At 38.0% G+C, this 10,685-nt stretch overlaps 1 protein-coding gene across 1 annotated transcript; it reads right to left on the reverse strand.

The window, feature by feature from the left end:
- Positions 1-644: 644 nt before the first annotated feature.
- Positions 645-3,413, reverse strand: LOC143890745 (uncharacterized). Its single transcript, XM_077395425.1, has 3 exons — positions 2,473-3,413; positions 1,743-2,129; positions 645-1,140 (listed from the first exon to the last, which is right to left on the reverse strand). Exons 1-3 carry the CDS (start codon positions 3,017-3,019, stop codon positions 896-898), a joined length of 1,179 nt encoding a protein of 392 aa, XP_077251540.1. The 5' UTR covers positions 3,020-3,413; the 3' UTR covers positions 645-895.
- Positions 3,414-10,685: the final 7,272 nt, after the last annotated feature.

Genomic DNA, 10,685 nt, shown 5'->3' on the forward strand with positions numbered 1-10,685 from the left:
GCAATATGTGTTTTCTTTTTGTCCAGGGATTCGAGAAGACTCTCTTGGCTAAACAACTTTTAATTAAGATATATAATAGAAAGAGAAGAGACCTTCTTATCAAGTGGTCACCAAAGTGACAAAGCTTTCAGACTAAGATGATCATTGAGTGTGAGCAGTACCAAATCCTTGGATGATAAGGATTGATGGACAGATCTCAACACATCTGAAATGCTTTTCACATAGGCAAGGTAATCGACCATCGGATCCTGCCTTTGCCAGGGTGAATAAACTGTTGTTTTAAAGTAAAACTCGAATATGAGAGGCTTAATATTCCCCTCTCTACCTTTCCAAACTTCTCATGTTGGAACAAAATTTTAGACTTCACAAGCTTTCTACACAACTTAAAAAACCCATTTTTAAAAACAAAACCTTTTACTTTCAAAATATTTCCAACACATAATAAAAAAGGAAAAAATTTGAGTACATCCAAGAAGAGATTCTGAAGAGAGACATGCTTGTTTGACTTTTGAAATATCATAGTAGAAATTTACCTTCTCCCTTTCTTATTTTGTGTACATATGTTAAACTCAACTCAACTCAACTAAGCCTTTGTGTACATATGTTAATGCAGTAAAAAAAGAAAAAGAAAAAGAGACAATGTAGTTTGGTAATTTAGTCAATATCTTTTTTATCATTCACGGATTCACCTTGGTGGTTTCATGAAGTGGTGGGTTCCAATGTGTGAGGAGCTTCAAAGAATTATTATTGCTGATGTTTCAGCAACCCAACTGAACTAAATATACAATCCTTTTATCTCTAATGCACCTGGGTTTTCAACCACAATTTAGTTTTGAATCAACTCTCCGTCCTTTAAAAGTTACCTTTCCTTTTCTTTCTTTCTGAGCTCTTCCATTCATGTGGCTCCAACTCCAAGAAAATCTATGAATGATGGTGTGTCAAAATGGTTCAATGTGTCCTCTGCAACTGATGATGATTCAGTGACTGGAACTTGAGAAGTTGATGTCATTGAGTTTGAGAAGTAATAGGGGTTGTTTGAATGTTGCATTGTCATTATCAATGGAGGTGGGTTGTAATAACCCGTGAAGGAATCATCTACTGGATTATCCCAGTGCCTTCTCAGCTCAGAATATTTAGAACCTGCAAACAATGATCAGAAAAAAAAATAAAGATATACGGTCGTTCTGTTTCAGCTACATTATTACATAAAACAACTAATTTTGTGGGGGTTTTCTCTTTTTTTATGCACAAGTTAACCCTGCAAGGTTTCTTAAAATGTCCACATCTCTGGGTTTTCTCTCTGGATTAATTTACTACTCTTGTTGTAAAAACTTACTTCTGGGTTTTAAGTAAATCAGGAGTTTATATAGGAAGAAAGTGTATTGAGCAAGGGGTTGAGCATCTATCTCAATTGGTTAAGGCTGTGTTCTTCAACCTTGAGGTTAGGGGATCAATCCCAGCTTACCTACCCCCCAAAAAAATGTGTCTTGAGAACATTTTGCAAGTAGTTAGAATAGATAAAATAGAGGTGGAATTCAACTGATTTTAGTACAGTTGTGCATGTTAAGGACAAAGCATAAATGCCTACATCTTTAAGATAATCAAATGGAAGAACAGCAAGGCACAGAACATGAAGCATAATCAAAAAAATTGGTAGACCGCAAAAAAGGAAACCAATGAGAAGCAAGCAGAGAAACCCAAATCCAAAAGTGCAGAAGAGATTTAAAGATCAAAGGACTCACCAGAAAGGAAATCAAAAGGTGTTTCCTCTGCACAAGAACCATTGTAAGAGAGTTTGTTACTTGGTGAACCAAGAAAGATGGGTTCTGTACTTGTTGTATCTTTGCAGTCATAGATAGAAGCCTTATCCAACCTTTTCTGAACAGCTTGGCTCAGTTTCCTCCTCCTATAAGCATTGGAATGCTCTCTGTATTTCCTTGCCATGATAACATGCCAATGGTTTTTTACTGCATTATCAGTTCTACCAGGAAAGAGCCTTGCAATCATAGCCCATTTATTACCATATAATCTATGGGCAACCATTAGCCTCTCTTCTTCTTCCTCACTAAAAGCTTTTCTATTGATCCTGGGGTCTAACTGGTTAAACCATCTCAACCTGCAGCTCTTACCTTCAATTACACCAACCCAAAAATAAAATAAATAAATAAAGGTAGAAACTTTAAAAAAAAAGGATTTTATTCAAACCCAACAAGCTAATATAGTGAAACAAGAAAAACAGATGAGTTTAGGCTACTGCTACTGGCACTATCATGTTTTGATAATTTCACTGACTCTTCTTGTCTTTTAATATTTAAACAGCTACAAAAAGTTAATATATCTCCCAAAAAACTTTCATAATCTGATCAAAAAAGAAAAGACAAGATGAGTTTGTGCAATTATTAAAACATGGTAGTGTCTATATCATTAGCCTAATTTATTGACAGTCTGGTTTTTTATGGTGTTTTCTTTTACCTGATCTCCACCCAAGCTTCTCTGCTATAAGATTCCAGTTCTGAGGGCCGTAGAGAGCAACAAGTTCTTTCAGCTTTGTGTCCTCTGCAGGTCTCCAATGGCCTCTGGAACAAAGCTTTGACTGCCCACCTACAAAATTCTCATTTGGGTTTTCTTCATTTGGGTTGTTCTCTTCCATGGCATTGTTTTCTTCACACCCATCACTTAAATCAGAGCCCTTACCATCAGCCATCTCATTGTTTTGGTGGTCTTCAAAGCTGATATTTCTGCAATTTCCCATATAAGGAAATGCCCAAGAAACTCTCCCATCTTTCTCAGAGCTACTGTAGTTATAACTCTCTTTGGAAGAAGATGCTACTGAAGCTCCATAGCTATGACTAATGGAAAGAGAAGCAATATCTCCAAACATCCCCATTGGAGAAGAACAAAAAGAAGAAGAGTAACTTGTAAGGTCATGAGAATTATATGGCTGATGGGTATACTTGAATGCCATGCTGTCATCATCCTTATGACACATGGAGGTGTTGTTGAACTGTTGCAAGGTCATCTTTATTGACAGACAAATGGAATGAAAAAGAAAAAAGAAAAGATTGAAAGAAAAACATAGGGAAGGGGCTGAAAGAAAAACAAGGTGAAACAGCACAAGGAGTTCATTTGAAGTGTTTTCTCCTCTTTCTCCTCAGAGAGACTTCACCACCCTAACAGAACCTGACCTTTAATTTAAGGAGTTCAGGACTTGTTTTTTTTTTTCTTATACCACTCTCCCTTTCTATTCTTTAACAAACACACATCATTCACACGTGTGGGTGTTAACTCAGAAGACGTGTGTAGAGTGAAAAGGGAAGACCTTGCTTCTCTCTCCCCTTTCTTTGTCTCTCACTCCCTTGACAAAAACCTCCTCTGTGTTGTCTGCTACCATGAGGCTGCACAGGCCTATACAAAGCTTTCTTTTCAGTGCAGAAAATGTGCTTTTGACACAACACCTTATGGAAATCATTGTATATGAGCTTTCTTTTTTAACTCGAGAGTTTAACCTGGGTTTCAGTTAACACACCTAAAGAGACCCTATACCAAAACCATAAGTAAAACCAGTCCAAAGGTTTCGATAATTGCGCAAACTCACTTTGTCTTTTCTTTTTTAATTGGCTTTTGAGAGCTTTTTGGTAATTGTAATAACCTTTGACAAAAGGTTAAATAACAAAGGACTAGGTAAGTCAGTTCAATTATTACAACATGGCAGTGCCAATATCAGGAGCCTTTTTATATTGAGGCTTTTCGGTTCTCGGTTCCTTTTTTTTCGGTTCTCGGTTCTCGGTTCCATGAACCGTAAGAACCGAACCGAACCGTAGTACACAGTAGGACCGAACCGAACCGGACCGAACATAATCGGTTCGGTCCGGTCCGGTTCTTCGGTTCTAATGGCTAATTATTAATTATTAATTATAATTTATAAAAACTTTTAATTAAAGTTATAATATAAGTTACTTTCTTATTATAAGAATAGTATTAACTATTACTTATTAATATTATAAGTAATTTATATTATTAAGTATATGTATAATAGAAATATAAAAATATTATATATATATATATATATATATATATATATATATATATATATATATTCAAAGTTCGGTTCTTCGGTTCCGGAACCGAACCGAGAACATTAGACCCGGAACCAAACCGAATAATTTCGGTTCTTCATCAGTGGAACCGAACCGGACCAAAAATATTTTTTTACAGTTCGGTTCCGGTTCGGTTCTTCGGTTCCGGTTCGGTTCTGGCCACCCTTAGAAATAGACTGTTCTTTTACTTCTTGAGGCTTCTTAAACACTAGGTCCCCATCCTACTTGCTAAAAATCACTAGTCATTAACAAGAAAAGCCCTTTGGTCCTGCCTCTCAGGCTAACCCAAGTTCTCCACAAGGAGTCAAAAAGTTCAGTGCATTGGGAAAAATGACAAATCTACCTCCAATTCTCCAGATGTAAAGCAGAGACAAGAAACCCATTAAAGGGAAGATTTTTGTGTTCCCATCAGAGGATTGTACTCACCCTGCAGGCTTATTTCCTAAAACTAAATGTAAAATTGAGTTATAATATTTTTTTTTAACCAATGAAAGTCATAGTGGGAGACGCTTCATTTAATAACTGCAGAGGTACAGAAATGTACAATTCTGGCGGTAGAGACACTGGGCTGCTCCAGTCAAGAAGCATTTGCTACCAAATTATAAAAATAGAAATATATTTAGGCTCCTGATATTGGCACTACAATCTTTTGACAATTACACTAACTTGCCTTGTCTTTTGTTTTGTAATTCCCTTCTGAGAACTTGTTGGGAATTGTAATAACCTTTGACAGGTGGCTACATAATAAAAGACAAGGTAAGTTAGTGCAATAATCAAAACATGGGCGGTGCGAATATCAGTAGCCTATATTTAATACTTAGTAGTTCTTGAGAAACTCCAGATTTTGGTAGAAGACACATCAATGTAGGTGTGTTAATTTGAGGTTAAAATTCTGTGGAGGGCTTCCATAAAATCATCTTGTAAAGCTAATAAATGTTGAATACTAATTCAGTTTTCTTAGTAAACATGGCTAGAAGAAAAACTACAAACCTTGCCCAGTAAAAGAAAATTATTTAACCAATAGCTTCTCTGTTTTTTAGGTAAAGCAAAATGTGTTAATCACCGCAGTGGGATATGGAGCTCCTGGTTCCTATCATTAGTAGCAGGGGCAGTAGCAAAATGGAAACCTCCTCCTAGAAACGTCATTAAACTCAATGTTGACAATTGCTCCTATGACGACCCCAGCATAGGACCTATCGTAACCACTGATTCCTCTAAAGCCAAGGTCCGACTGCCCCACCAGGGATTATCCATCTTCATTACCCAGATTAGATCTTTGTATGCATGGTGCTTAACTAGAAGTACTAAGGATTTCCCTGATTGCCTTGCCAAATTAGGAGCTTCTAGAACTACCTTGTATATGGGGCAATCTCTACCTCATGAAAGTTCACTTGTAATCATCTTTTATTTAATAAATCTTATCCTTTAAAAAACAAAATAGTAGGAGGGGTAGTAGCTATGCCCATGGAGGGCAATGGTCTAGAAAAAATGTTTAACTAAAGCCCTGTTTCAATTGCAAGAACGTTTTGGAAAAGTTTGGAAATGAAAAATATTTGTAAAGTTCCTACATTTTTTTTACACACAAAATGTAACTTGAACCAACCTTATTAACTTTTTCACTTGTGTGGACCTTGAATTATTATTTTATCTCTTTAAATTAACAATAATCGCATAATTTCCGTCTAAATCGTGGAAATATAAAAATTCTATGAAAAAATTTCCACTAGAAATGTTTCTCTTGCAATCCAAACAAGCCCTAGAGTAGTCTTTTCTTAATGAATATGGGTGTATCTTATGTATGTTCAGTGTATTTTGAGTGACTGAAATTTTAAACTAATGTTTTCATCACTAAGCATACCATAGTCATTGAATAATGCTTCAATTGAATCAAGAAATAGAGTCACATCTAGATGGGATTCTCAAAACCTGTGTATCGCTCTTTTAAGCATTAATAAAAAATTTGGGTCCGCCCGGAGGCCTTAGTGTACCATTCCTGGTTTAAAAAAATCAAAGCAAAGCAAATTTGATGTCTCACTCAGGTCTATATGATTCTAAGCACTTCTTCTTACATTCCAATATTTCGGAAACCAAAAGACTCGATCTCATGGACATGTAAAATACAGGATCTGAGTGTCGAATAAGTCCATGTCAATCGTTATCTTTTATCTCAACGATCCACATAGTTTCTTAGAAAAGACCAATGTCCTAATACACATGGGTCTTGCATGGGAGAATTAGTCCTTGATCATCAAGTCAAGGCACTTGGTAAGATGGATAACAATCTTTTGGGTTCTCATACTCTTTGAAGCCTTGAGCCATCAAAGGGATTCTAGAAGTTAGGGGTGCCAACAGATCCACCTGTCTCAGGTCACGATCCAATCAAATACCTTATTAGGCGGATCGGATTCGGAGAGTTCTTTGGATCCTATTTCCCACGTCTCGGTCACTATCCATTTCAAATTGGACCGTCCATCAAAGTGTCCTAGTAGGTCCTACTTACGTTGTACATAGTTAAAATTATCAAAAGAAGGCAAGGGTGAGTTACAGCGGCGATGAAGCAACTGATTAGGGACTTAAAGTCGAAGGTTAGAGAAGGAAGAGAAGAGGGCGACTCGAGATTTGAGATATGAATGATAAAATACTCAAAATAGAAATAGCTCAAAAATTGGATATGGATTATTTTCACTAAAATCTTGCTCGCGGGGCAATAACAATAGCTGGCAGTATCTGCTCATCTGCTCATCTGAAGGTCCCTCTTTTGCTCGTTGGGTCTCTTCCTTCATCTCTTCTAGGGTCACCTTCTCTTCACTTTCCACTATCCTTCTTGGGCACATTCAGTTGAGTCATTGCGTTCGGTCCCTCACCCGAGGGCCGTCACTGCACTCGCCTATAGGTATAGGTTTTTTAGGTTATATTTATTCTCTAAAATTGTTCAGTGGAGCCTCCCTCACACTACTATCGAACGCTCACACGCTAGTAGGGGGAGGTTTTTTTCCTACTTCCGGCCGGTGCCCTTAGCAGCGGTTTAGTAGTTCAGTTCAATCCCTATACCCTTGGAATAATACTTAATGTTATAAAAATTGGAAGGTATTTTCATAAATTAATATAACAATATCGGATTTTTAGGACGTCCAGCACGCTTTTATTAGTTGTTTGGATCCGATCAGTAATTTTTTCGAATCATATGATCAGGATCCAAAATATTTCCATGGATCCTAGTAATGTGTCTAGGTCCCGTCCATTTAGCTTTGGATTCGGATAGAAGTGGGTCTTTTCAGTCCTTGATCATCAATTCATGGCAATTGGTAAGATGGATAAATTGGATAACAATCTTTTGGTTTTCATATTCTTTGAAACCTTGAGCCATCAAAGGGATTCTAGAAGTGGTTCTTTTAGCTTTTTGATGTTTGTTTACTAGGGCAAACCTAAAAAGAGTAGATATATTGGTGATGGTTAGGGGTGCAAGTTTGGCCCTGTCAGCCCTGAGCCCGAACAGGGTCTGGGTTGGATTTTCCAACCCTGAGGACGAGTTAGGGTTCATTTTTTAAGCCCTGACTGAGGGTAGGGTCGGGTTCAGGGTTGATACCCCGGGTCAGCCCGACCCGGCCCGACCCTAAGTTTTCTATTATAGAATTGAACCATCTGTGCATGTTTCTTTTGCTAATGTTTTCTATTATCTTGGATTGATGTTTCTTTAGATTATTATTATTAATTGTCTCTGTTGCCCGTCATGTTGTTGAATTCATATTGTCTTATTTTGTTCCCTCTCTCTGTTTATTGATCATTTTGTTCTATATGATATGTGGTTGCTTTATTTTTGGCACTCTTAACAGGTATTTGCACTAGGGTCAAACAGGGCCGGGCCGGCCCAATCAGGGTGGGCCAGGCCGCACTGAGCCTTGTAGGGCGGGCAATGGGTTGAGGTTTTCTGGCCCTGACCGGCGGGTCAGGGTCGAGATAATGGGATCCAGGGTTGCGCTAGGGTTTTGAAAAACCCCACCCAACCCGACCCTGTTGCAGCCCTAGTGAAGGTATTATAGGTAACAGAGGGAGTGGGTGTCAGAGAGGCCTCCAACCACCACAAGGGTTTTTCATAGGAAGACATGAGATCATTCAGGCTCCAACTTTTCAGACCTCCCAAAGAAACGAATGGGTGGAAATCATGTGCTGACAAGCAATTGAAAGGAGAATATCTTGCTTTTATTATGCAATCTCCACCTCTGGCCAAAATCGAGGAAGTTTTTGTTTTGCTCTCTCTCTCTCTCTCTCTCTCTCTCTCTCTCTCTCTCTGGCGTGTTCAATCACCCTTATACCTCCTATCAATGGTACGTGGGGCTAGCAGTTGCAAGTGGTTGCTGCAAGACTCTCATTAGTTGATTGGTTCAAACCTTTTTTTTGATTGGTTCAAACCTTCTGCTCTTTTTACATGGGATGTCAGTTTCAATAAATGCGAATGACCTCCATGTAATTGTGTCTCACACGTGGAAAGTGAAGCTGAAGGGATGGATTTTGTCATCTAACCTGGTTTGTCTTCTACCAAAAAATCAACTATTGAAATTCCCACATTTGTTTTCTCCAACATGGTCACTTAAATCACAAATCTTGTATGAGTTTGGGACCTAAACACTTTATTCCTAGTCAAGTTTATAAATAAGAGGAATGATAGGATGAAGGGTGCCCTTGCAAAAATCAGCTCCAAAGGTGCCCCCACTCGTTGATTTTTGCAAAGTCAACACGTTTTCCACTTTTCTAAGTTTATATTTGGTCATTGTAGCTTTAGGATGTAGTTTTAAGGTTTCTAGAGCTTTCAGAAGAGGCATGAAGTTACTCTTTACCGTCTGAAGCTCGAGTCGTATATCACCACATGTCCACCTCTGATTACTGTCAATTTTTACCCTCAACACTGTTAAAACTACCACTTACTCCAAAAGCTTAAGCTGTTGGAGATGGCGTTACTACTTTAACACCCCCTCACGTGTGACTCCTCTTTCTAGGGTTGGCCTATACGTACGTGGCACATGTGACCTCTTTTTTGGATTTCGCCATTGCATGTGGATTTTTGCTATCAAGGAAGTTTGAACTCGGGACCTTTGGCTCTAATATCATGTGAAAACTACTAGTTACTCCAAAAGCTTAAGCTGTTGGAGATGGCGTTATTTAATCTTTTATACTTTAACAAACACAATATATGTTTATCTAGGATGAAAAAATTCAGTTAATCCTACATGTTTTTGAATCTTGAAAAAAGCATTCCCAAGTGATCTGTATATAGATGCACGCGCATGTATCATGTGTGTGTCATTTAGATATAATCATATGTATTTACGATAATTATCCATCCTGAGTGAAACAAGAGACATCGGCAGTTAGAGGGGCTGTTGTCATATGGTGTGAGAACTGTTGAGATGATATTGTTTTTGTGTAGGAATCTCATTACTGGAAATGGTGTGAGAGGTTTCTTGTGGAAAGGAAACAATGGTTGCAAAGGCATTTCAAACGTGTGCATTAGTGCTCATATTAATTAAACATGGATGAAAAAACATTTGAGATGGGTGACCTAAGAGAGAGGATGAGGGATCTTGAGGCAATCAAACTTCATGAAATCTACATATACAATGTCATAAAAGGGCAGGAAAAGAAAGAAAAAAAAATAGGTAACAAGGTGAGGCATGGCCCACAATATAAAGGGAAGGGTTGTTCCATAAGATTTTGTTGGGTTTGTCCCCTTGGATTACAAGAAATTGAAGTAGAGTGGTGTACCATCACAGTAATGCCCCCCTCTAACTCTTCTGTTGTTAATGGGAATCCAAGCCTCTCACTACAAGACAAAACCAAACCTCAAGAAAAGGAACGCAAAAGAAGAAACTTGTGAAGGAAGTGCAAGTTAAAACACTTAGTTGAAGACGTAAAAGTAAAAAATCAACTGCTTTTGCCCTTCCCTTTACATATCTGACACTTGTAGTATAAGGTCCCTTAACTTTATTTGTGGGTCGTCCCCACCTAAACCATGTGCTTCTAGCTAGAAAACTTTTTCTATGGTCCTACATTCAATTTTTAGTATTCCTTACACGCTGGAGAAAGACAAAACACAGTGCAAACACAAAAAGTACAGTGGGCCCACTTCATAGGATGATCCAAACCATTCATTTGTTGGTCCACAATGTATATAGGCGGTACTCCGAAAATCGTTTACATAGGATGATCCTAACCCTCCATCCATAGAGATTTTTATAATGTACAATCCCTCTGCAGATCGGAGGGCTAAAAGGCAATTATTACAAGAGTGGGATTAAAAAAATGCTAGTGCTAAAAGGCAACCAAACATGGGATAGGACCAAAATTTTACTAAAACTTACTAGGACAAAAATTTTAATGGCAACCGAACGGAGTTGAAGTTGCCCACTTATTGCAAGAAAATCTCGCAGGGTACAAAAGTTCAAAATTTTAACTTCTCCAATACTTGTCACTAGAGGGGTAGAGTCCTATACTTCTCCAATACTTGTCACTAGAGGGGTAAGGTCCTATACTCCTATACCACTTACTACTCATGCCTACCATGACAACTATAACAACCTAAGACCCACAACC

This window comes from Tasmannia lanceolata, unplaced genomic scaffold (assembly GCF_043159265.1).
Source record: "Tasmannia lanceolata isolate RefF3 unplaced genomic scaffold, GAP_Taslan_0.1 ptg000013l, whole genome shotgun sequence".
Taxonomy (NCBI): Eukaryota; Viridiplantae; Streptophyta; class Magnoliopsida; order Canellales; family Winteraceae; genus Tasmannia; species Tasmannia lanceolata.

What these genes read in the sequence shown, in the direction of transcription:
- LOC143890745 (XM_077395425.1), bottom strand. Translation starts at nt 3,019, where the DNA reads ATGACCTTGCAACAGTTCAACAACACCTCCATGTGTCATAAGGATGAT. An exon ending in GAAGCTTGGGTGGAGATCAG is followed by an intron (nt 2,130 to 2,472) that starts GTAAAAGAAAAC and finishes GTGTAATTGAAG; the next exon opens with GTAAGAGCTGCAGGTTGAGA. An exon ending in ACCTTTTGATTTCCTTTCTG is followed by an intron (nt 1,141 to 1,742) that starts GTGAGTCCTTTG and finishes CATTGTTTGCAG; the next exon opens with GTTCTAAATATTCTGAGCTG.